General features: G+C 38.0%; 1 protein-coding gene across 7 annotated transcripts in view; it reads right to left on the bottom strand.

Moving 5' to 3' along the window:
* SLC4A4 (solute carrier family 4 member 4) overlaps nt 1-27,802 on the bottom strand; it is a 385,416-nt gene that overhangs the window by 182,619 nt on the left and 174,995 nt on the right. For all 7 annotated transcript variants that reach the window (XM_071221288.1, XM_053922271.2, XM_053922273.2 and 4 more), the window contains one exon: nt 6,987-7,122. In XM_071221288.1, coding sequence (XP_071077389.1) covers nt 6,987-7,122 — 136 coding nt within the window. The remainder of the gene's footprint in view (nt 1-6,986; nt 7,123-27,802) is intronic.

Genomic DNA, 27,802 nt, shown 5'->3' with positions numbered 1-27,802 from the left:
GGATTATATATAAATATGTCATCTATAGAGACTGTACTTACTCCTTGTTTTTATTCCTAAGAATATTCTTATTAGTTGAGGAATAACCTCTTTGGTCATAGAATTTAAGTCCAAGATGAATGACAAGAGCCAGCTAGAAACTCAGTAAAGGGGAGTGTTTTATACAGTCTTCACTTCCTGCTTATCTTTCTTCCTAAGTTAGTCTCCCTTTTTATCAGCTGCCATAAATCTATATTGCCAAACCATTTCTTAAAAGAAAACTAAGCCTAACGTACATATAACTATGGCAATAACTCTTTTTTGCTATCATCCTCAACTATCCAAACAGTATGTTTAATAAAAAACATGTTTAAGAAGCAAAACTACTGCATTCTTTTGTGACTGATCTTTTATTTCATTCCTGTCCATAGTATATATTGTAGGCAACTGGATTGGACTTCAATATGACTTTGAACAAGTTTTAAAAGTATATTTAGAAATCATGAATCTTAACTAGCTTGGATTTATGGAATAGCATTGCTCACCCTCCTGGAATACACCAGCTCTTTAAGGATTTAAACAATAAAGGAGTGAAATGTAGTCTCAAAACCAGCCAATTCCCAGGGGATAAGTATTATCCACAGTTCAGTTTAGCATCTATTTCACTTTGAGTTCAGTAAATATTGACTGTTGTGATGATGTCATATCATAGCACAGCTAATAGCTTAAGGGAAACTGGAATAATGGCTATTACATTCCTTTGAAATGTATTGCTCTAATTGTTCAAAGAAATGATCGTTCAGGGTACTTCCAACATAAGCTTTCGGGCATAAAGTAATAGTTTGCCCATTTAAACAGATTATTTGCAGGCAGTTTTATTCCAGAAACTATATATCCTACATTTATCCTCCTCACATATCAAGGACAAATTTTGAAAAAGAAACTGAACTACTCAACTCAAATAGGACCCATTAAAGAAAAGGCTAAGGCCAAGGTACCAAAGTTCAGCCTTTCTGAGTGCCAGTGAGTTTGTAAAGGTGCTTCAGAACCATGTAATTACCTTTGTAAAAAAACAACAGATGTTCTTATTGTAAAATGTACAAAAAGCCACTACGTACCCTTCATAAAAACTATGAATAACTGTGTATTTGCAATAAGTTTCTTTTCCTTCTGCTTGGTACTTGACATGTTATAGGAAAATTAATTTCAGAAGTTGGCTTTTCAATTGCTTGCAATTACAAAACTGTTGTAACCTTGGAAGAGGAGTTTATTAGGTGAAGTTTACTTATTCCTAGGTCTTAGAAGAATAATGACAAAGTACACTGCAGAGTAATACACTTTGAGTGACTGCCAAACAATAGTATTTCAACTCATTTGTTGAAGAAACAGGAAACCCATGGGGAATCACTGAATTTTGCAATTTTCCAATCACATGATTAAATATAATTCATAAAAGACAAGCCCTCTAACTTAAAAACATGACAGCTTTACTGTGGAAAATAGACATGACCTTCGCCCTAGATTATAATCCAACTTCATAAAACTATTAAAATGATAATAAAATTTCTTGCTAACTAGTAATTGCTTCATCAAACATAAAAGAAGCCAGTGCTAGCGTGTATCTCAGATAAATGATATTTTTAAGGAAATTCTTAAATTTCTAGGTCAACTGTGGAAGTCATTGCAAAAGTTATATGTATGCTGTTATAAAGTTATATGCATGTATAAAAGTTTTATAAAGTTATACGTATGCATACTTATATAAAATTGTATGTATGTTATAATTATATAAATGATTAAATTCCTTTTCCTTCAGCCTTTTTCTTACAGAAAAAAATAAACTTGATCTGAAATGGAAGTTTCCACAGAGAAAGAGAACTTGACACAGATCGGGAAGGGAGTGGTTCCTCTCCAAACCCCCGGATATTGCCCGTGTCTGTGTTTGATGGCCAGGCCTGACGGCAGACACTCCGGAGGAACGTCAGTCAGTCTGCAGGGCAAACTGAAACAAATGGGTGTTCCTTTGTGCTGTCCCACCAGAAGTAAAGCATCAATACCCCTTCCCTCTGTCGGCTGTTGCACAGAGAATTTCTTAATGAGAAACATAGGCTTCTTCCCTAACACCAAATATCCCACTCTGATTGCTGCTACATTACTGAGCATCAGTATTCTAATGACCTAACACTTAAGAGTGCTCTTTAAAACAGAGCGATCTCTGCATTCCACTGACCACATACCCATCTCAGGTCTAGTCATTCTACCCTTGCAGTCTTCAACCTGTGTTCTGCTGGAAGAGCCAGTGAAAATTCAAAGTTCTAACTTTTAGGAAAGGGAAAAGCAGGGGAAAGATGTGAGAAAAGAAGGTTGTAGAGTTGGCTGTACCTCAAATTGTATATAAATAAAAGCTTCCCTTGTTTACACTTTTACAGGACTACTGTGATTTCTAAAATGCTAATGGGGATATTTTTCCTACCACTGAAATCATTCTCCTTACTTTTTGAGGCACAGAGCTAACTTGAATTTCCTTAAGTAGGACAAAAACTACAGTAATGCTGAGACTCAATGTAGGATATTCTTGGTGATATCAAATCATTAGTCAACTAAGAAGTACAGAACATTAAAAGGGAGAGTATTAAAATGGGTAGGAAATGCAAACAGTAGAAACCCCATTAAGCTGAAGAGTCAGGTAGGTTAGTTCTGTATGGAATAAAATAGTCTATCAATCAGGTTATTAACAAAAAGGCAAAAATTCTCAATTTTATAGGTGAGCCAGAAAAATATCCATGCTGCATTTTATATATAAAATGAATTCTTTCTAAGCACTATACTTTTATTAGTATGGTGGGTTTGAGAGCTTTTCATGGGGAAAAAATATCCTTATCATGTCTAGAAACTGGACATCAAAAATAGCAGTCTGAAATTACTGCGAACATATTCCGAAACAGAGTATGTTGAAGGAAGTAAAAATTACTGAAAATGTGAATCATTTCTGGAGACACAATCACCTCCCAACCTCCCAACAGGATTCAGGTAAAGCAGTAAACTAAGAATCAAGGTTCTACTTCTCCATTCATTCTACTGGCACATATTTCTCGATTGTAGACTGTGTGCCAGGTAGTTGCAGGCACGAGCAGCGGTAAACAAAACAGCCAACAAATCCCTGCCCTCTTGGAGCTTTGATTTTATTAGGAAGATAGAACACCAAGATACATAATATGCTAAACGCTGGTAAGTACTAAACAAACACTATGGTGGATGGGGATAAAGGGTGTTGGGGGAAGGTTTCATTTTAGAAAGGGCAGTCACTGAGAAGGTAGTATTAAAGGAGGTGAGAAAATGACAACGGGAGCAGCAAATGCAAAATCCCTGACAAGGGAGCATGACTGGCCAGTGCGGCTCCAACGGAGTGATGAAGAGGGACAGAAGTAGCAAATGAGGTCAAAGAGACTATGGAGGACACTATAGGAGGAAGGTAAGGCCAGGTACAAGGAGGTAGCAGATTAATGAAGAAGCATTTGCAGTAATCTAGGTGAGAGAGTAGTGACTTGGAGCAGCAGGTTATGGCAGTACTGCCTGTGAGATACGGTGAGATTCTGAATATGTGAATGTCTTTGAGGGTAACAGGCAGGATTTGCCAAAGGATCAAGTAAGGGGTGCAGAGAGAGGCAGGAGTCAAGGAGACTACAATGTTTCTGGCTTGAGCAACCCTCAAAAATGGAGTTGTTCATTGTCGTGGGGAACTTTGTAGGAGGAGCTTATCTGAAGTAGATGAATCAGAAGCTCAGTTCTAGACATGTTATTTTGAGAGGCTTATTAGCCAGGCAATCACTTGTTTTCAATCAAATAAGCAAGAAGTCTGGCCTAGAGAACTAAAAGCAGATGGCATAAGCATATTGAGGAATTAGTTCAAAACATCAAGCATAGGTCCTCTTTTGGGCTTTCTCAATGGTGTGCTGGGTACCGTGGGTCTGTCATCCAGCTGTCTATCGATCAGAAATGGATTATCACAGAGCTCCAACTTTGGTCAAGTAATACTTTAAAGAAAGTATTATATACAGAACAGTTGTTTCTAAAGTATCAGTTTTCAACTAATCACATGCAACAAATATTACTGACCACCTATTACATAGCAGACACCACGAGGCACTGGGGACACAGTAGTGAAAGACAGACATAGAGGTCCCTGCCTTCAGATAAAGCAGTGTAATGAGGAAGACAAATTCAAAACAATGATATCACCTACAGGATTGATTAATTGATTAATGGTCATTGTGGCAAGTCCTATAAGGAGAAGTTATAGAGAGCAGACTATGTGTAAGCATGTTTCTCCTGGGCAGCTTCCCCTGGCCCATGGCATACTCCCACCACACTTCTTCTCCAGAAGTGCAGTCTCTCAGGGACCAAAGGCATCACTAAAATGACACGTTGCTTACAAAGAAATACAGCCTTTAAAGACAGTAAAGTATTCAAGACCACCTTAATTTTTAGCAGCCTTAAAGGAAAATACTATATCCATGTCTCTCAATGTTTATTACCTATGCAGCAAACTGCTATGATCTTTCCACATTTCTGGGACCAGGGATCATATAAAATAAAATGTAGCCTTCACTTGACTGAAAGAAAAACTGAATGCTACACCTGAATTCTAATCTATATAGGTACTTGCACAGAATTTTAAGATAAAAATAAGAGTCACAGTAGGTCTTCTAGTCACAGCTAGTCAGAAACATACCTACACGTAGAGCATACCAGTATACGCACAGAGACGGAATCTTAGAGCTGTAAAATACGCATGATGTTAGACAGGATGTAACCCAGTACGACCCTCATTTGACAGAACAGAAAACTCAATCTCAGGAAGACTACATGACCACATGACCTGCCCAAAGTTAAACAGCTAGTCAGTAGCAAAGCCAAGACTTGACCAACATCTCCCCAACACTTCATTCAGACTGCACCGGAGCAACTCTCTCTCTTCTTCCGTTAGAAAGAAAGAATGAAATGGAGGTACTAGTAAAAATGTTCACTTCAAAAGCCTTCTCTTGCAGGAAGTTTTATGAGCTAAGAAGTATACTTTATGGAGGACTTCAAATACCCAGGTTATAGGTACTGAGAGACGGAATAAAAGACAATGACTACATCATGGAAAGAGGCCCTAGAAGAGTAAATAATAAAAACACTTACTTCTATATTCCCAGTATCTAAAACAGACCTGACATATACTGACATATATAAATGACATATACTGTGCATTCAAAATACACTGGTTCAATTTAATTGATTTGAATGAAATTACAGACTATAAAAGGCATATCTTAACATCATTCAGTTTATGAAAGTGAAATACATTGAATCTCCATGTAATGATGACAATGAGAGACCAATAACTGCATTATATCAAAGTCTTCATCTTACATGAAAGATAAGGAGAGAATCTTAAAAGCAGCAAGAGAAAAGGAGACAGTTACCTACAAAGGCATGCCCATAAGACTATCAGCGGATTTCTCAAAAGAAAACTTACAGGCAAGAAGAAGCTGGAAAGAAGTATTCAAAGTCAGGAAAAGCAAGGACCTACACCCAAGATTATCCTACCCAGCAAAGCTATTTTTTAGAATGGAAGGCCTGATAAAGTGCTTCCCAGATAAGGTCAAATGAAAGGAGTTCATCATCACCCAGCCTTTATTACAATAGTTGTTAAAGGGACTTATCTAAGAAAAAGATCAAAAATATGAACAATAAAATGACAACAAACTCACACCTATTAACAACCAAACCTAAAAAAAAAAAAAAGAAACAAAGAAAAAAACTAAGCAAACAACTAGAACAGGAACAGAATCACAGAAATGGAGATCACATGGAGGTTATCAGTGGGGGAGTGGAAGGGGGAAAGGAGGGGAAAAGGTACAAAGAATAAGTAGCATAAATGGTAGGTAGAAAATAGTCAGGGGGAGGGTAAGAATAGTATAGGAAATGTAGAAGCCAAAGAACTTATATGTATGACCCATAGATATGAACTAAAGGGGGGGAATGCAGGTGAGAGGGGGTGTGCAGGAAGGAGGGGAACAAAGGATGGAAAATGAATAACTACAATAGCATAATCAATAAAATATATTTAAAAAAAGTCTTCATCTTACATAATTGTTATAGGTCATCAAAGATTTAGTGTGCAGTATATAAATCTATATGTAGAAAGAAAAAAGGCTCTGTTATTGTGAAATTAATGAAAACTTAGATATTTGGATAGTCCTTAACAATTTACAAAGAGTACCCATGTATACATACATGTATATATATGATGTATTTAAACATATGTTGTATATATTTATATATATTACATATTTTATAAAGCATACATATATTATATGTAATAAGCATTATTATCTACTCAATTGATAATTAAATCAAAGTTCTGAGAAACTAAGCATTTTGCAGCTAGAGGTAATAGTTTGAAACTGAACTTAGGTCTCTAAACTCCAAAGTCAGATGAACCTTCTGCATATTTTCACTGGATATTTAAAACTTGACAAGTTTCTCCTTGGAATAATAGCAAGCTTGTGGGTACCAGTTACTGTCTTTGCAACCTCCCTCCTAGCAGGGAATGGGAGTAAATGGGTAATAAACATAATCTCACAAGATACTTTGACATGGGGAGAATATAGACACATATCTCTAGGTTATCATGTTGGGGTACCTGAGTTTACCTCTAAAATATTTTACCACTAAGTAGTATAAGGATGGAGATTTACTCCTAATTCCTTATAAAGGTTAAAAGTATAACAACACGGATCACTGAAACAATGTTCCAGCAGTGAAATACAGGGTGCCCTGCATCCGTGTCAATGTGAAAGAGGAGAAAAAGAACTGTGTTACTCCTTAACCCAACCAACATCACACTCACTGGCTATTCAGAGTGCTAAGATTAGAGAAAGGGGCTCACTCACAGACTCTGCGATCTTGCCCACCCTTGTTCCCCCAGGTCAGTACTGCGCACATCAACCGTTCCTCACCTCGCTGTCTCCTTCCACTCCATCTCCTGCCCATCCACAGCCAGAAGCTCATCCAGTTCGGTGAAGAGCTGAGGAGGGGCTGGGCTGTCATCCTCCTCGCCCAAGATGAATCGGATGCGTTCTGCGGCCGGAGAGACTGCAGAAGTGAAAATACTGCGGTTAAACACTGGCTGCACAACCCTGAGGAGAGTGGAGCTCCGAGCTCTTCCTCTGTCCCCAAAGCTGTTGGGCTTCCCTTCCACACTTTCAGTGGACATCTTCCTTGCTTATCCCCAGCCACAAGACAAAAAGAAATCAAAGCCCTTCTCTATTCCCTTGGCTGTAAACACTATCCCAGCTCTCCACTACTGTCCAGAAGGACAGCACTCCATTTCTTTGTGGCATGTGACAAGGAACTCTTAGTGCTCAGGTAAGCTGAGGTCCAACATCATGACCTTCCCGCCTTCCCCACTTATGACCCATCCAAAACTGTTAGACAGAAACCAGCTTGATCCAATCATTTTTTCTACAACAGTGGGAGGGGGCAACAGAGCACCCCAATCGCGAGTTTCTCCAAGGTGCCCGCCTCCTACCCACCCTCCCTCTGTTCAATGTCTAATCTCATACCCTCAAAGCCTCCTCGCTGCTCATAACTGGCTAACTGCAAAGGTGATGAATGAATATTTAACAAGATGGGGCCTCTTCTTTACATAATGGCAGTACCCGAAAATGTTTAGTCACACTTCAATACATTTGAAAAACAAGCCCAAGTAAAATATTGTACACCTGAGGGGGGGGGAATTCCAACATGCTCAAGCACATAATTAAACACTCTACTAGCTCCTTTTGACCCCATCTTCTGAAAAAAATAATGTAATGAAAAATTAACTAGCATGTTCTCCAAGTCATAGATTATTTTTCTCTTCTTCTTCTTCTTTTTTTTTTTTAAGAAGAGCATTTAGAAACTGATGGTCACCCCAACCAGTGTGGCTCAGTTTGTTGGGCACTGTCCCACAACGCAAAAGTTTGCCGGTTCGATTCCCTGTCAGGGCATGTGCCTGGGTTAGAGGCTGGTCCCCAGTTGGGGCTCATGTGAGAGGCACCCAATCAATGTTTCTCTCACACATCACTGTTTCTCTCCCTCTTCTCATTCCCTTCCCCTCTCTCTAAAAATAAATACATAAAATCTCAAAAAATTAAAATTAAAAAGAAAGTAAACTGATGGTCATGTTATAAAACTGAAGCCCACAGACACTTTTTGTAATCCCCAGGTAAAACTAAGACTGGCATGTACACATGAATGCAGTTCAAGTACAAAGATATATATACATGTGTGTGTGTATATACATACACATAAATATATAGGAATATATGTACTCAAACAACCTAAAAAAGAAAAGAAGAAAATCCCTACCACCTGTAAACTATTGATATAGGACAAGAATAAAATTCCATAGACCAAAATATATTTACTACAAATAAACCCATCAAAATCTTCAACCTACCTAGCAATCAAAAGTAATTGTTAAAATAAGTTACGTGTTTTACCTATTAAAATGGCAAAAATTAAAAAGAATGATAATGTCTAATGTCAGCAATGGTTTAGGAAATTTATGTCACTGACAGAAGCCTAATAGGAAACATCTTTCTCTGAAGGGAAACTTGGAAGGATATGGAAATGTTTTTAAAGTATGTGTGCCCAGTAAGCCAGTAATCCTATCACTATAAAGACATTCATTTCAAATAAATAATTGTTGTTATCTCAAAGACTTGGCTACAGAGGTGACCTCTACAGCACTGTTTATGATTGAGAACAATAGAAAAAGTCAAAATGTCCAGAAAAAGGAGGACTGGTTAAATAAACTATAGTACGCTATTCAATAAAATACCATGTAGTCATAAAACATGAAGTCAAGATTTGTTTTGATATGTATGTCATATAATTTTAAATAAACAAATAAAATTGCAAATTCATATACACAAAGTGATTCCACTTTAGGAAAGAAAAATACACATATACACATAAAATAGCCTGGAATTGAGGGCACCCTCACTTTGCATGGTTCCAATGTGTGTAAATTTCAATTACCACAGTTTAGTTAAATAATACTAGTCCCCTAACAACACAGTAAAAATTTTAGTTAGCATGGTTTATGAACTGTGAGTAACTGCATGAAGTACAAAGTACAAACTTCACTGCTACTCCTTCAGCATCTTTCAAAGTCTGACAGTGATTGGTTACTACACATTTGTGATCCAGTTCACATACAGACAGCAAAGTGTGTGCTGCGCTGCCTTCTTACGTCCCAATGATAAATCCACACAACATGGATACTCAAAAGAGGAAGTCAGCCAAAAAAGATGAAAGCACAGCACAGAAACAAAATGTGATGACACTGGTGTGAAACCTGTAGTCAAATGTAAATGGAGTTATAGAGACCTGGTTGACTGTGGAAATGGAGACAATGCTGCCTCTGGCCATTTGAGAGACTCTAGATATCCAGTGGAGGAACTTAGTGAAGGCGTACTGGTCATCATAAACAAAGAAAGTGGTTGTTAGAAAATGATGACGATGTTTGCTTTTTTCTTTTGTTGATTATGTTCCAGTTAAAGGTGAGATCATATGGTATTTTTCCCTCACCGCCTGGTTTATTTCACATGGAGAGAGAGGTCTATAGGAGCTACTACTATAAAGGACACAAGGACAAAATCTAGGGGGAGGGTAGAGGTGGGGGAAGGAGGTGGAACTGGCTGGGGTGGGGTGGAGGGATGGGGAGAAAATGCAGACAATTGTAACTGAATAAAAATAAATAAATAAATTTTAAAAAGAAAAAAAAAAAAAAGAAAATGATGACGATGTCCCAGAGGGAGGAGGTGATGCCGGCCAAAAAAAAAAACCTTTCACATTAAAGGAACTGAGACATTTCTTGACATGGAATGCACACAGGATAAAATGTTAGAAGCTGATCCAAATTAGAGAGGCGTATGACAATTCGGGCTCAGAAAAGATGCTCATTCCATTTCATTCATTGTAGGATAGCAAGGAAGCAAGCCCTATTCAAACTACTTCTGAGGAGGTTTTACAAAGGAATCAACCGCTTTAACCTTAATGTTTATAATGTTTTTTAAAAATTTGCATGTACTAAATAATCATTAGTTTTACTACTTTTTTTTATTTCCCTATGCCTTTCTAGCCAACAGCCAGAGTTTAATAATTCAGTAAAAAATATTAAAAGTCAAAGAACAATAGTAACTTTTCCCATTGATTATTAAGTTTTGCATAACTTCAGCTTACATAGTCATTTTTGTGGTCCTTCAAAAGCAAGAACTGCCTATATAGATATCTTTCAAATGTTTATTTTTAGGGTTCCCATTTTCTTCCTTTCATTTTTCTATTGGTTCTGAAGTGGGCACAACTCATTCACATATTCACTCATCAGCAGTTACTGAGGACTCTCTGTGCTCTAGCAGGCTTTGCTTCAGGCTCTGAAGATAAAGTGAAGAACCAGACAAAAAGATCCCTGTTATCAAGTTTATAGGAGGGAAAACAAGCATTAATTAATTAATTAGTCAATTAATTAAGCAGCAAACAAAAAATATCTATGAACTGTGTTTGCACAACATTAAAATAAGGTAATTGAATACATAGTATTCCAGGTTACAATATGTTTTACTTCTGTAATTAGGGAAAGAAATGGCTTTGAAATTTCTCAGTATCTCTGGGAGAAAAATATCTAAGGTAAAGTTCCAGGGCTTTGTGCAAAAATATTTGCAGTGCCTTTCCAGTCAAGAAATAGGACATGTGATTATCTCAGAGCATCAGGGACAGCATAAAGAAATTTAAGGGAGAGTTAAAAATGACAGTCAGAACTTGGAATCTGTATAATATTTCTGAAGAGTATAGTGGAGTTATTGATCACAGTGGTTCTGAAACTGACAATCACAAATTTGATTGACTTTTTGTCAACATTCAACATCAAAGATTCCTTAGTTAGAACTAGCTTTTGAAAGGGAAAGTCTATGTTTAGAGAATCAACTTTTTGTCCATTTCTGAAAGATGTGGGGTGGGTCTGTCCCCACCTCTAACAGAGAAGAATAAATGTTTCTCCTGCTTAAACAACAGCATTTCCTGCACAAACAGCACATAACTCTGCTCACTTCTAATCCACAGAGCATCACTCTGAAGTCTGGTGTCCTTGAGTTAGGAAAACACAACCCACAGCTTATCAGACAACAACTCATCTGTGACATCTGCCAAATGGCATGGAAGAAGGGTGAAACTCTACCTCCAGGTCTCCTCTCCAGGCACCGTGTCTAAGCACCTCTCTTAAGTTGTCTTATTCATTAAATACAGCCTCTGAGCAACCAAAACAACAATCCCTTTGGGACAGAATCTAAAATCATATCATAAACCAGCTTGCTACTCTAGTAAATTCCTTTCCTCAGTTGTTCCTCCAAGCTTCCCCAGGAATTAGAAGTACCTAAGGAGCTACAATTGTATTGTAAATATCCACCTATGGGAAGGGAATCCTCTGTGGCTGGCAAAATACCCTTCCCAATTTCTAACATCATTCTTAACACAAAGATAAGCACAGTGAGAGTGCCCCTAACAAAGTACATCAAGAACTCATTTTTCCCATAACTTTTGATCAAAAGGTTAAATGAGCTAAACCCAAGACAGCAGTTTATTGAGAGTGAAAGGATAGGCTTGAGCCAAACTGCCAGCGTTTAAGTCCCAATTCTGCTACTTATCTGCAGTGTGAACTAAGTTAATTAACCTTAGTGTCTCAAGTTCTCCACCTGAAAAATGGAATGATGATCATCATTATATAGTCGTTATAAAGAAGGCTTTAATTAGTTTAAAAATTGCTGTTCGTTACTAATAAAACCTGCCTAGCTTCTAAGAAAGAAAGTTCTCACAGATACTGGTCTTGAGAGCCCCTATATGCTGAACACATATAAGGCAGGAAAGAAAAAAGCCAACGGTTCTGCATGTGTTACTTCAATGAATTAGGTAGCTTCAGTAATGAGAACACAAAGATTACCCACATTCTGGGAAGCAGCCAATAAAAGAACAAGGGGAAAATAATGAAACCCTTAATAGCCTCACTTTAATACCTGGGAGTGGGGAACATCAGAAAATCAACTTGCATTATGATGAATAGATCATGATTCTAAGTAACTAACCTAGTTTCATCATTAAAAAAAAAAAACAAAAAACCCTGGAGAAAAATGAGAGAGGGTGACAGGGATGGATAAAAACGAGGAAGAGAGAAAAACTTCAAATTAATCCAATCAAATTGGATCTGCAGGTCAGTACAAAAGACCTGTAGATCAAAGTCAAGTTAATGCCTCTTATCTGCCTTGTTTTTTTTTTTTTTTAATTCTGTTCTCTGGTTAAAATGTGTTTCAGTTTTTATCTATTTTTTTTACTTATTTATTTTTTGAGTAGCTGTAGAATTTCCTGGAGGGCCCTGCATCAATGCAGTCGTCCCTGGCCAGTGTTTGCCTGCAGAGTAACGCTGTGCTGGTCTGCAGAGTTTGGGGAGACCAGGGGCTCCCAAATCCCCACTGCTAACAAGGAAGGCAAGCATGTGGTGGGAATGCGGTCTACACCACTCCCACAACCAGCACTTACATGTCATCACATTCACTCCTGCTGAGCCTGAACCCGGCCTCAGAGCAGCCACTGTCCCTCAGTCAGACACGGTGTATGAGAAGAATCCTCTCCACCATGCCTGGCTAGAAGACAGTCGACTCTCCTTTACCTTTCATGTCACTCTGGCTCCAAGTTGTGTGCCCAACCTTGTCTTCCTCAGCAACTCAGAAGTGTCTTATGACAGAATATACCTGCTCATTTTCAGATTTTTTCTTTATTTTTCCTGACTAGATTATTCTTTTCTTTCCTCTATAACTCTGACTCAATTGCTAAGGCCCAGTTGAAAATTCTATCTTTTCCAATAACCTATGTTACCCATTCACAGAAATGTGTCTCTCCTTTATTTAAACCATAACAATACTTTGTGTCTGAATTACTTACTTTTAGCACCAGCGAACACACAGCTTGCTCATGATTACCTAACTTTTGCAGATGTGACTCTTCTCTCCATATAGACCACCAAGGTCCTGGATAACAGGGTCTGTGTTTTATCTACTTCCCTCAAAGACCTACCTCGTACCATGCACCCAACAGTCACTTTGAATAGTAATGAATTAACATGGCTAATAAACTCGGACATTTTCAAGCACATAAAAACATAACCATTTGCAAAAGGAAGCTTACATTAAGAACCCTTAAGTGAAAACTAAGTTTTAAAAACTGTCTTTATTCATCTTTGCCTTAGCTGCACAGTGACCAAAATATAGTCACTATTCAATGTTGAGTAAGCCACAGATAAAAGAATAAACACTTCAGGTAAGTTATGTTCCTCTGCTTGATTCAATCCCTCCTACCTGAGGCACCACAGCACTCAATCTGCACTTCTGTGAAGACACTTAATGCCCGCTGTTTTGTGTGGTACCCATTGCTATCCTTTGTCTTCGGACCTTGATGAAGCCAATCAACTGGTTCATCCCTTACTTCCACAATGTTTAGTGCCAACTTAGTGCACAGTGAAGTTACACAAAAAAGAATGGGTAAAAAAAAAATAAGACAATGAATTAAAAAATGAGTAATACACATTCTGCCCCAATTTCTCACAAGAAATCTTTGTCTGCTTCTTTCCTCTGTCTCTTCAGAAGTGCAGCAGGAAGACGGCACGGTGTGACAAAGTGGAAACCCTGAGGCTTAGCAGTAATTGAAGTATAGGTCTGCACTTTCATTTTGTCACTTAATATTTACTAGTTTTCAGTGGCTGCAATACACTGCAGTGATTCTTAAAAGAACACAAAATATTTTTTAAGAAAAGTTCCCTGTCTTTGAGGAATTTATAAATGGTAAAATAACATAATAGGAAAAGCACCCTGAATAAACATGCAATGGGCAATAACTAACATTTCTGAATGATCGCACTGTTAAGTGCTTTCCATGTATTATATCATAAGCCAATGAAATATCCACTATTATTCTCCTCTCGTATTACTCTACTGAATATTAAGAGGCTATGGACTTCCCCCAGATCACACACGTCAGGCCTATGACCTCAAATCTACCCATATTAATGGCCAAGACCATCTCTTAGCCACCACACTCTCATGAACGATTTCATTAAAAAACAAAAGGTCAGACCACCACAGGAACAGTACAAAAGAAACATACTGGATTCCAGGAGAGGCACAGATCAGAATGGCATATGAAATAGTCCTAGACTAAATTATTAAGCATTTGGTTCATTACCCACCCAACGGCACTTTGCGACACTGCCCTTTTGTTTTGGGGGTGGGAAGCATCCCACTGTGGCCACCCTGCAGGCTACCAAAACAAATTGTTTCCAGTAGAAATAATGATCATAATGAACAATTCAAACTGAGCATGACAAGTTTATATACAAATTTACTATTGCGGGTTAAATGAGGATTCTGGATTTGGTATTTTCTCCCGACAAAGTCCACCATCTGGTGAAGTCTTAGCTCTCAAACCAAAGTGTGAAATGAAATAACTATTTATTTTGTTAAGTTATTAATGTGCTACCATCAACTGGTTTACATAGTTATCACTTTAAGTATTCATTTCACTTCTGCATTCTGAGATACAATTGGTAGGTTGACACCACAGCTGTTAAGGCTCCCACAATTTCTCTAATTATTAGACCATGTTATACTTAAATATATGTATACAATCCTCAAAATTCATTTTCACATTCATAACTGTAAGAAATGAGAAATAACTGAATAATAAAATTTCATAAATATAATATAAATATGCATATACACACACATACATATAAATCTTTAAAACACACACACACATTGTAACAACTATCTGGTACTCCTGCCCCTGAGCAACCTAATCTCCTTTTCTGATAACAGCATCCCATTTTCCTTTGGAGACCCATCTGTATACTTGCAGGTTCATTGAGGCTGAATCCAGCCCCTGTAATACAGGTCTGTACAATGAGAATATCACAACTCTTGGTCACAGCAATTAATTTTCAAGTGAACACTTTACCTAATCTAGGCCAATCAGAGTAAGTAAGTGTCAGCCTTTTGTTGGAACTTCCTGGAAACAAATTTTCATTTTATGCTAAGATGCTAAATAGAAATAAAAGCTTCAAGTGCAGATGGCCATCCTGCAACCCTAAGAATAAAGGAAACATGGAAGAACCTAGAGTCCAGGTGGAGGCAGGTTCCTAATGCCATCATGTAAGCCTTTAGATTCAGCCATGCCTGAAGTCAGTTAGTTACTTTTCAAACATTATGTGTGATTTCCTTTCAGCTTAATGTAGTCTGAGCTGATTTTTTTTTGTCACTTGCAACCAAAAGAGTCCTGATATACATGTATGTGATTCCATTTTAGCTGGTTAGAGTAAAGGTAACTTGTATTGGCCATCCATGTATTAGCATCTTCAAAGTAATTGCACTGAAGGATGTGTTTACACAGAACCCAAATTTCCTTTGGAGTAACCTGGACAAGTAATTCTCCATGCTTTAACCTACTGCTCCTGCAACAAATCCAGAAAATGACTATTGATTTACATGCTGGCAGATTCTAAACAGGTAAATTGGATGGTTACCTTTTCTGTTTCAAATTAGCTAAGACATTAAGATAGCAAAACAGTATTCATTAAGACAGATAATTTTTTAAAATACTTAGGTATCCATGTATTAATAAGCTCGCACATATGAAAAGCTGCCAAGTATCACAATTATCACAAATATGCTATGACATTATTATTCAGCTGTAAACAGTCAACAGCACTCAGATCTGGATTTCAGACCACCACCAGACTACCTTACTTAGGAGCGGAATAAATTCACTTTCGGCTAGCAAGAGTTAATAAAATTTGAAACTTGCTGAGACACTTTTGGGAAATATCTGTGTCTTAGTCTTTCATCTTCAAAATGTTGAAAAAAATATTTTACCTATAGTTTACATAACAAAGAAGTTATCAGGACTGAGGTCATATCTGTAAGATATTCAGAATTCTTTAGAATAAAAAGGCAATAGCCCTTAAATTCCCCCAACTAATTCTGTCTTCTTTCTTCATAATCTCGGTCAATACAGAGGGGTGGAAAAATTAAAACTAGGCTGTCAGTGGCATTAATGTGTTTTTTTCAAAATGCTACTAAGCCATTCACCAAGAAGCAGTCCCCGTTATACTCTACCAGTCAAATAAATTTTGTCTATAAAATTCCAGGGCATGCTGTATTGAGAAAACATTGGCTCAAATACTTTTTGGCCAGCTGACCGAAATGTTATTTCAATATTTCAAGAGTCTCTATCAGAGAAACATAAAATTCACATCAGTCATTTTGGGATTTAGCAACCTCTGTGATGACCTCTAAGTACAATTATGGACTGTGCCCAGAAAATCTATACATAAAAACCCCAACCCCAAATGAGATGGTATTTAGAGATGAGGCCCCTGGATGGTACTTAGGTTTAGATGAGGTCACGAGGGTGGGGCCCTCACGGTGGCATTGGTGCCCTCAGAAGAGGAGACACCGGAGCTTGCTTCCTCTGTCTCTCCACTGTGTAAGGACACAGTGAGAAGGCTGCCATTTGTAAGTCAGAAGGGGGCCCTCACCAGGGAACCAAACCACCTGGCACCTTAATCTTGGACATCTCAGCCTCTGGAACAGTAAGAGATAAATTTATATTTACTTATATAAATTGATATGTTTAAGCCACCCAGTCTATGGTATTTTCTTATAGCAGCATGAACTAATGCGGTAACTAAACTAACAAATGGTGAAAATAAACATTTTTACTTTTCTTCTAGACTTTACCTTCTACAATATCATCTTCCCTGCTTTGTTTAATTCAGGTCTGCATGGAATTCACAAACCTGTGGGAGAAAAAATGAGCTCACAGAAACAGTAATAACTGAATTTCACTGATTCCTGCCCCAGTTGTGTATCACAAGACTACATCTCCTCCCAGCCCCTGATAAATCTACCTCCCAGGTATTCGCTCATCTCCAATGGATGTTTCACTCATATGCATACTTTTGGCCCCATACCATTGTCGATGCCCTGTGTCTGCAAGTCCACCTAGAAAGGGTACCAGGGCCCAGCATGGTAGTGTCACTACCCTGTTACAAAACCATATAGGGGTGTCCAACCTTTTGGCATCTCTGGGCCACACTGGAAGAAGATTTGTCCTGGGCCACACATTAAATACATTGCAACATGTAATGAAACAAAATATCATAATGTTTTAAGTAACTTTACAATTTTGTGTTGGGCCACATTTGTAGTCATCCTGGGATGGATGCAGCCCGTGGGTGACAGGTTGGACACCCAATAGGACCGGCTACGATAATGAAAGCTAACAGACTGAGCATCCACACAGGTCTAAAAATAATCCCATGAGCACAGAACAATGGGGATGGGGTGAGGGGCTCCATGCATGTGGCGTGGAAAAATAAGATGCTTTCTGTAAATAGAAACTCACCCATTAATTAAGATGGTAAAGATGTAAAAGTTCCTAATGCATGTCATAACCTCTATTTCCATTTTCCTTTAATTCCTCTCTACCTCACTTCTCTTTGCTCTGCCAGACCTGTCCATGATAAGGTTTATATGATGAATCACTCCGCTTAAGAGTGAACACATCAGCATTTTCTCCAGGTTCAACTCAGAACAATTATCAGCACAATTTATACCCTGAGGTTTCTGAAGTCAGACTCAATTCTCATCAACATTAGGAAAACTTCAAGACTCCAAAAATAAACTCTAGAGCCTTTTCTCAAGTGCAGTGGTTTTCTACACAAAGTAGCTGAATTTAATGCTGCAATATTGGTCAAAACTACTGTGCTAATGCTGCCATCAGATGCCTCCAAAGTCTTCCTCCTTCCTGTAGACTCTCTGTCAAAACGCATTCGAATATAAAGGCACCAACCCTTAAAGAATCTTTAGGACATCTGACTTCATCTCCACATTGCCAAAAAATTCTACCCATCTTTTCCTGGTTAGCAATATTGAAAAATGTGATTCAAAATATAATCCCATTAAAAGGGGAGAGTGGGGGACTGCGAACATCCAGGAAACATTACAAATGCTGGTTCTTTCCTTAAATTAAAAAAAAAAAATCCCTGAAGATATATCACCCTTCTAAAGATTTTGATGTAACTATAGATGTAATATGAAAGTGGCAATAAGATTCTACAATACCTTTTTCTTCTTTTCTGCCTTTTCTAAGTCTGCCCTGAGTGAAGGGTCCGCGACTAGTGGCAGAGATCCCCAACTTCCTGAAGCTAATTTACGTTCTCTGCAAAGAAAAACATACACAACAGGTCCTCCAATACTAGCTACCTGACATTTATGGTTTCGCTGTTCTAGGACAGCAGACTGCTTCATTTGCTTAGTTTTATCCACCCAAAAAACTCTGTGTTGGGGAAGCCAACCAATAACACGTGTCACTGGCCAGCAAAGAACCCAAACCCACGCCAGAATCTAAAAGACCACTTGTAAAACCTGAGTTCAGCTACTTGAGAAATGGCACATGAGTGACAAGAGTCTAATTAAAGGAAACAAGCTTTGATTTCATTTCATTACATATCTTCCCAAGTTATCAAGAGAGAGTTGCTAAATTATTTCCAATAAACAACAAAATGGATCAGCTAAGGTTTTGGAACCACATTTTAGAGTAGAAGAGCATCAATTTGTGACAAAAATAAACTTTCTTCTAAATTATCCATGTAGCTAAACCACATTCGGCTGATGGGAAACAGAAATCAGAGAGTACATATGGGCTAATCAGAGATTTTGATTTTTTATTAAAGTATGCTGTGAACAATCATATATTTCACAGAGTAATACCAACAAAAGTAAAGAAGTCACCCTTTTCAAAAGAATGTTGCACTATAATCTTTCCAGCCAATATTTCTTAATCCCTTATATAAAAAGCCTTTGTAACACTTCAAGTCATCTGGAGATAACCTCAGTTCACCGGGGGGTAGGTAAATGAATGCCACTTCAAAAGAGATCAGTTATTAATAGCTTCCTGTTCAGAAAGGACAGACAAAGTATTTAGTCACTTCTAAGGCTTGTGGTGATGTGTAAGGCATGGCTATTCCTTAATTGCCTATAGAATCTCCAATTAACTAAATGTCAATCATAAAACTTAAAGTTCCTTTGCCTTCTCAGACAACCCCTTCTTTAGAACCATCATGTACCAGTGGGAGCTAGTTTAGAAATATATTTGTATCTTTACCACACTTTTTAAGATCTATATAAGCTCAAATCTATCTTTCCTAGAACTGTGTTTGTAAAATGCTTTAGTAACCTTGTAAGGCAGAGATTGGGTATTCACTTGAAAACTGTCCAAACCCCTCTGCCACCTTTCTTGTGTAGGATAGATGGGACTCAGATAGAGAGGGATATAAAGAATGAGACAGGGAGCTCCTACTAAGGCAATGGAAGGTGCTCAGAGCCTGAAAAACTAAGTAAGCCAAAATCAATAGGAAGAAGGAAAGGTACAGATGCCAAAGCCAGAAAACATCAATAGCTAACCTAAAGGGATGAGGGTAAAAATTGAGGTCAAGTTACCAGGTTAAGAGTGAAAAGTCGGGATTGAGATAAAGGCAATCCAATGTTGATATGTAGTCAATAGGACCTCAAGGTCAAAGCAAATACAAAACATAAATACTCAAGTTATCTAATAACGTGAAAATGGACTAAAGAAGTACAGTTGTTTGGGGGTGTGATGGGGGAAAGCGGTTCTCAAAAGATTTTAGGAAGAACTCATGTAAAATACCAAATGCCTCCAAACCTGGCTGATATGTCGGCCAGAGATCAACGAAGGGTTTGCAGCAGCTGATTCTCATATCCTCAGGGGAAATGGATCTTCATAGCTTAAGCAGCATTCATTGTTCGAGTGGAGTTCTGCACATCTTCTCTTATCTAGCGATAGCGCGCAGAATGTACTTCTGGAGACAACTCGACCCTGAGTAAACAGTAATCATGGGTGGAGTGATGGAGTCAGAACTGTAAGACCTAGATCTTGTGCTCAGCTCCGGCTCTCACTGAGCAAATCCCTCTCTACCCCTGACTCAGTTTCCACATCTGGTTGACAAATAATAACAATAAGAAGAGTGAAGTGATTATAAGGCTCACCTATGGGTGGTGAAATTGAGTTCTCTTCTGGCTTACAAAAATCCACTCAGAGATACAAGACAGTGCTATGACATTAAATGGTAAACCAATGCACTATTCATTCTGTCACTTTTGTTCTCATCTTTCCTTTAAGAAGCAATACAAACAAATTTTCAAATGCAAGGATTGAAACAACTGAATTTGAAATTCCTGGAGGGAAAACTAATTCTTAGCAATATTCTTATCCTTTATTTACCCTGTTATTTAGCTAGAGATGTGTAGTAAGCACTAACTAGGAGTATTTAGACACCAGCTACATACAGAAGTTGCACAATGAATCAAGATATTTGCTCTTCCTTTTTAATGATATTATCAATTGTGGCACCAAAAATAAACCTCAGTTAAAGTGATCTTCAGAGGTAAAGGCACATAATCAACTCCAGAGACCTAAGTAAACGCTGAGTTTTGAAGATGATTAAAAGCTGACACTTCACTGAAAGAAGAATAAGCATGTCATTAAGGATGAGAATTTCCGAAGACAGAAAGGGGAAGGTGTGCCTGATGGTTCACAGATAAGAATATGTGGTGAAAGAACTAAGTTATGCACAAGGGTGACTTACTGAAATAAATATGAAAATTTCATGCACAGCACGAGCTTTCATTCCCAGGTTTTATTGCCAACCATCTACTTTTTCTCGAGTACTCTGTCTTAAAACTAATATACGATCAGCAACACGAGAGATACTCAGTGAATACTGAACAACATTGGTTATCCCTGAGCTGTACCCAGAATATACACACATCAAAACTGTTATGCCCTAGGATATGGCCACCCAGTTTCTACTCTTGCCCAGCAGAGATTTTAGGAAGTGTGATTCTATACTACAGGAGAACAAAACTCATGTTAAAATAAAGTGTAAATCAGCTCTTAACCATGTTCCTAAAAAAAAATGTCTTAAATTTTCAAATCAAGGGCCCAAATATTTTTACAAATTCCATTGCTGGTTTACATAAAAATAAATTGTAGTATTAAATAAACTCAGAACTTCTGACTTGCATACTCAAAGAGAAATTGGGCCAATGCTCAGTTTTTATAATGTTATATTCATCTAATCCTACTTTCAAACACACCTGAAAATGCCATCTACTTGTGATCTCAGCTAAATAAATCCCGTAAACAAAATTCTAAAAGTCAACTTCTAATGTTTTTTGGTCAATAATATAATATGCCTAAATATTAAAATTTTATTTGGACATTGAATCAGTTGATACAAATTTTTTTTCCTACAGAGTGATTTATCCAAGTTATACAGATGGCTACATCCAAGAAGTCACTTCAGAAACATCTAATGTAATTACAATTTTTCTGAAATGCCTGCATGGTTATGGCCTGCCATGAATAATAATTGGCTAATTTGCCTATGAAATTAGTATGTTTGCAGCTGAGTCCCCCCCAAAACGTATTCTTTCACATGTTGAAATCAAGTTTACTTCAGAAGTGAGTTTCTCTCCTATCATAAATTATTATAATTTAAAATGATCAAAGACTTTGAGTACAATAACGTGGCTTACAATCTCTTTGGGGACATAATCACATAGAAGCAAACTATTTTCTTCCAAAATGTATACTTCTGTTTTCCACTATCGCAAGGTTTCATTCTTCTTTTGTCAATTGATCACTGATATGGGTTTATTGAAGACTGTCTTCAGCTTGCTTTCTATTTTTTCCAGCCAAGCAGTTTAAATTGCAATATTTGCATGAGTTAGGAGACTTCATTGGAAATATTACTTAATAAGAACATCCACCAGTAACTAGCACTTACTAGGAACATATCTTTTTTTAAAGAACACTCCTATAACCTAAGGGTTACTACCCCTATCTTCATAATGGAAACATGCTTAAGGAGGTCACATACTTACCCAGATTACAAATCGAGCAATGAGGAGCTCTAGACTCAGAATGCAGTTAGTTATACAGATTTGGCTGGCCATGAAGTCCACACTCTTTTTATTATAGGGCGCTTCCCCCTTCCCTTCTGTTTCTACTGTATTTCTGAATAAGGGCACCTTTAGGAGCCCATGCTCCATATCTCAGAAACATATCTGGCCACTGACTTGAACTCTTTGAAAGTGAGACATGTTAAAATCTTAATAATAACAATGTTTATTTTTCTCTTTAAAGGCACCAAGCACTATACATTACCAAATGCCCTCCAATGAGAGCTAAACTTTTCCTGCACTAAGCTTGGGACTAAGTCATATTCCTTTTATTTTCAACAAGCCATTCTACACCATAAATTCATTATCCTCTGATTACAAGTGGCTTTAAGAGCTGTCTAAATTCATTCCAGATTTCCAACAACTTAGTCTACAAACTTGTCAGTTTTAACTTTGAGGGCTACAGATCTGTTTAAGAGTAAGATGAAATGTGTGGAAACACACACATACAAGTAGAGTTTTGTATAAAATGGATGTGATTGCTTTGGAAAATTACTCTCTTCAAACTCATCAGACAACTTTCAAAACATAAAAAAAGATGTCATTCCAGGGAATAAACTAGGATTGCATGTACACTGGAAAATAAGAATAAAATCAACTAATAGTGCATCTGTATACTCCCATCAACCCTTAGAAGTTAAAAAATATATATATCCCATAAAAATCAGCCAAGGAGTATTATAATTTAATTGAAGACTGTCTAACTGTCAATAAATGTTGACAATAATTCAGTAGATCAGCTGAAGAAGTACCTCTCCCTTTCACAGCCCTGTCTAGAGAGCTTTCAAAACAGATGTCACCTGTGTTTTAAAATGGCCTGTACCACCAGAGTGACCAGCTGACCACTTTGCTTTATGGACCCATTTCCCTAATCTGCACCACAGTGAAATATGTCAAAACAGTTGTTTAGGGGCACATCTCTCAGCAATACATTCAGTTCTTATTGAAAACATTTGCGGACCTACATTTCAAAAACTTGCAAATAAGAGTTATTTGCTGAGGTCCAGAAATGTTCAGCGGAAAGATTTTCTTCTCTACGTCAAGTGTAGCAACTCTGTTTCAAAAGTAAAGGCTGCTGGCGAATAAACTGAAGCCCAGTGGAAGACATTCTGTCAAAACAATCTGCAAACGTTTATTTTGCTGCCACAGTTCAGTTGAAACCAGTTCCTACTGAGATACTGACACTGCTGTAATGTTGATTCATGCTTTTGTGGCTTCAAAAATTAATGACCATAACTTTTATTTTTTAAATGCTTTGGAATTGCCAGCAGTACAGTACCTCCAACTGTCTCTAAAGCAGTTCCTGATATAACTTGTTCTCAAAAGCGGGAAGGCATTTCTCTTTCTCTTTCTCTGAAGCTTTGGGTCCCAAATGGTTTCTCATGCAACAAATGAAGCTGAATATGGTACCACTGTCTCTTATGCCCAAGTGGTGAGAGAGAACATCAGCATCCACAGGGATGAAGTCAAAAGCTAAGACTTTAAAGGGCTTTGTCCTTTAAATATGTACTATAATTGAAAATTTCTATGTCAAAGTCATTAAATCTTCCATATTACAAACCAATCCTTTAGCTAATACGCACATTCTGCAAAATTTTAATCAGAGGGGATAGTCAAGGCATTCACCCAGCCTCAAAATAGCTCCGTATATCTCCATGACTTGTCCTTAAACTTTAAAAACTCGTGGATTTTGCATTTCAAATTCATAGTTCTATGCCCATTTTATTATAAAAATATTTCTTTCCGAATAGCCAAGTAAAAGTGATGCTTTGGGTAAACATGTTTATCCTGTACTTTATACCACCTATTCCTGGGAGCATCTGGAGCCCAGTCTGAGAAGGAAGTTTCCTTGGCCTCTGTTGAAGAGATTCTAAATCGGCATCTACACCACAGCTTTGCACGGCTCAGCATTCACCCAGGTGACCATGAGCTACTCTCATCCATTCCTTTTAGTTTCCCATCCTGACTAAACTGGTTGTGAATAAGTAATTTAATGACTATTCAATACCTCTTGTCTATTTTGGTCTTCCTGGTAAACCCAACTAAGCCAAAGTCATTGTACACTTCAAATCACTTACTTGCCTTCCCCACCTTGGTGAGATGTGAACTGTTGAGAGAGTGATTTTGGACAGGTCAGCTGTGACTAAATCTGTGATATTTGCATGAGTCTTAAGTTGCATGCTGTTGGACATGGAATAAAGTAAAGTAAGAAATTCCATGGAGAAGGGAGGAACCTAGGAAGTCAGCCAAATTTCCACTCTCTCAAGATTCAGATAGTCAGTTTGGCTTGATAATTTTACACATTCCAGGAAACTCAAACATAGTACTATTTAATGTGTTTAGCTTATCCAATATCTCTTCAGTAGCATGAATAACTAAAGGTTGACCACAAGTACACAAAGACCTATAGTCTGTGATCCAATCCAGTTATTAATTCATTCACAAATCTGCAATAAGTTGTCTGTGATGTGCCAGAAACTGTGCACACACTTTAGAGCTCTGGGTAGGCTCACACGCCATGAGGAAAAAACCCACATGTAAACAGATAATTACAGTAATTGCGTTAAGTACTATTCATTCATTCATTCATCCAATAAACTTATTGAGCACCTATACTGTATACTGAACCCCAACTAGGCCATATGCTAGAGGCTGTAACAGAATGATGTTTTTTCCTTAATGTACTTTGGAAGCCTACACAATTCAGTGTGGCAGGAGCACAGAGCATGAGAACGTGGTAAGAGAAGAAAGAAAAGACTATAAAAACATGTATGAGATAAATCATCGTGAATGGCCCTATATACTTTGATAAGGCATTTGGACGTTAACCCTATAGTACCAATAGGGAAGTTTTGAGGGCTTCAAGCAGGAAGTGGGAAAACCAGGTGTGTGTTTTGGAAAACGTTGAGGTCGTGCCACAGTTGGTGGGGTTTGGGGGAGGACAGGGGGAGGGAGAGTATTCAGCTGTTCTTACCACAATGAACACATCTGTACAGCTTTGACACCTATTATGTACACCCACTCAAGCTGACTGTTCTTTGCACCTCAGCATCTGTTTTCTGGGCTGCACACAGCTTGAGAATGTAGCCGCCTGCTTCTATTTGTTTCCAATAATCTGTGGTTAGGCTACCTTGCTTTAAAAGTGTACTTGGCATTTTTTTTTGCAACTCTTCACAAATGTACCACTTCCACTTATCAGACAACTTCTGATAAGACTGCCTTATTTTCATCCATACTCTTTCACCTACCTAAAAAAAAAAAAATGTGGCAGATCTATCTATAGCATTTTTTGCTGTAGCCCAGCAAATGGTGTCGCTGCTGATGTTGGTAGTTTAGGAAGGGAACCCAAACATCACAGACTTCCATTTTCTCAGCTACTCTCATTCCACATCCGCCCCTATTAACCCTTGGTAACCAGTGTTTTTCCAATTGTTGACAGCAAAATCTAAAGCAGGCTTCTAAACTAAACAGTATTACCTGACCATCAGATTCACCTGAGGCCATTAAAAAAACACATGATCAGGTTCCTCCATCTCAGTAGGTCTGAGGGGGGTGGGGCAAATTAGGAATCTGTGTTTTTAAAACATACCTTAGGTGAGGTTATGACTTAGACTGGTTTGGCAAACCCTAGATTAAAGCTATCCCAATAAGTTCCTTATAATTAAAACAGAATTAAGCACATATTTTTCTTTTAAATACTTTAATGAAACAGGCAATCACTTTAAGTAATTGCCACCTTTTTAATGTTTACTGAAACAGTTTACAACTAATTCACATGCCATTTTCTAAACGCTTCAGGCTTACTTGGCTTTCCTGCTATGTATTAAGCAGTTTGTTCACTATTAATAAAGGGTGAAGAAAAATCAGAATCTGGAGGTCATTTTAACAGTTAAAGGGGCCACCAAGAAGCATGATTTGTAATTAGCAAAACCATGTGAATTCCTGTGGCATTAGCCAGGACCTTAGGATCCGTACTTTAAAGCAAGAGCAGGCCATGAATAAGCAACTTGCTTCCTAAAATAAGTCACCTTCCCTTTTTGTCCCCTGTCAATCAGAAAATATACAGAAAAAAATATTGTTTTTGCAAGTATCAGTATTTGCGAGGAGGCATTAGATAAATGAACTTAGGGCAAATAAAATAAAAATTGCTAATAGAAGATGACTGCTATACTTAATACTTAGTCCCCAATCTAAGTTCTTTGCTGCTAATTTTTTCCATTTAATAATGCTAGGTACCATTATTATTCTCCTCTTACAGATGAGGAAACTGAAGCAAGGAGAAGTTAAGTAATCTGTCCAAGGTCAAAGAGCCAGTAAGTGGAAGAGAGAATAATCGAAACTAGGAAGACTAACTTCGGAGCCTCTGCTCTTAACCACCCCATGTACTGAAAGTGAGAGTAGATTATGGGCTTCAACTGTGTTTGACAGAGTTGGAGAAGCTGTTATAGAACTCGCAGGAAGAAACAGATCTTCAGAACAAGTAGGGCTTGTGAATCAGTATCTAATCCCCCACTGCGGGCTTACTATGTGTTCGGCACTGCACTCAGTGCTTTGGGAAGTATTAATACAAAGATGAACAAGACATAGTCCTTTCTCATCTTCACTACTTAATTCAATTGTCAACTCTTTCATAAACCATCCCAGACTCCAGACAGAATTAACCAGTACTGTGTGTGTGTCTCTCAAGCACTATTATGTCCTTTTCCTTGCTGCATTATAATTAAGTCTTCATACGTCTTCCTCTCCTCCCATTAGGTTGTAAGTTCATGGCCCATTTGGGAACAGGGACCATGTGTTAGGTCCTTCTCTAGTAGCTAGATTCCAGTACAGTGTGCCGGGACGCACCGCTGTCTTTCAGTAGGTTCTTCATTAGTGAATGAGCAAATGAAGCACAGAAAGAAGGAAACAAGTGAGATAACTTGCACTAAGATTTACAGGATGCTACTGGCAAAGGTGAGAAAAGAGCTGGTATATCCTAGCCCCAACGTGACTCTGTCTAGCATGCCACATGTGCCATAGTAGTCTTCTCCTTTGCTAAAACCGCATGAGTTCACATTTTATCATATATTACAATGTACAAAATTTTGTTCACATTTCACCTTTATGCCTCATTTTTCATTTAACATAGTAAACCCTTGTAGACAGGGGTTATTGCATATCTACTATGTCAGGCCATGTTAAAGGCATGCATACTTGCAATTTAATTTTCAGAAGAGTCCGCTGAAGTAGCTCATTCTAAAGGTTTAGAGAGGTCAAGTCACTTGCCCAAGGTTACACAGCCAGTAAGGGATACAAGTGGAACTTAAATCTAACTCCAAATCCCACACTACTAACCACTGTACTCTTTCTGTGCTCTCAGAGACCCAAATTCCAGCTCCATCATGTACTAGTTATGTGACCTTGGGTGAATTATTTAACTTCTCTGAGCCCCATTTTTCCCCAGCTTTATTGAGATACAATTGACATAAAGCACTGTGTAAGATCAGGGTGGAGCCCTGACCAGGTGGCTAAATTGGTTGGAGCATCACCCTGTGTGCCAAAATATTGTGGGTTCAATCCCCTGCCAGGGTACAAATAGGAGGCAGCCAATCAGTGTTTTCTCTCACATTAAAATTTTTCTCTCCCCACCGCTCCCCACCTTC

This window comes from Desmodus rotundus, chromosome 4 (assembly GCF_022682495.2).
Source record: "Desmodus rotundus isolate HL8 chromosome 4, HLdesRot8A.1, whole genome shotgun sequence".
Taxonomy (NCBI): domain Eukaryota; kingdom Metazoa; phylum Chordata; class Mammalia; order Chiroptera; family Phyllostomidae; genus Desmodus; species Desmodus rotundus.
The sequence above is the reverse complement of the archived record's forward strand: the minus strand, read 5'-3'. Positions and strand labels throughout refer to the sequence as shown.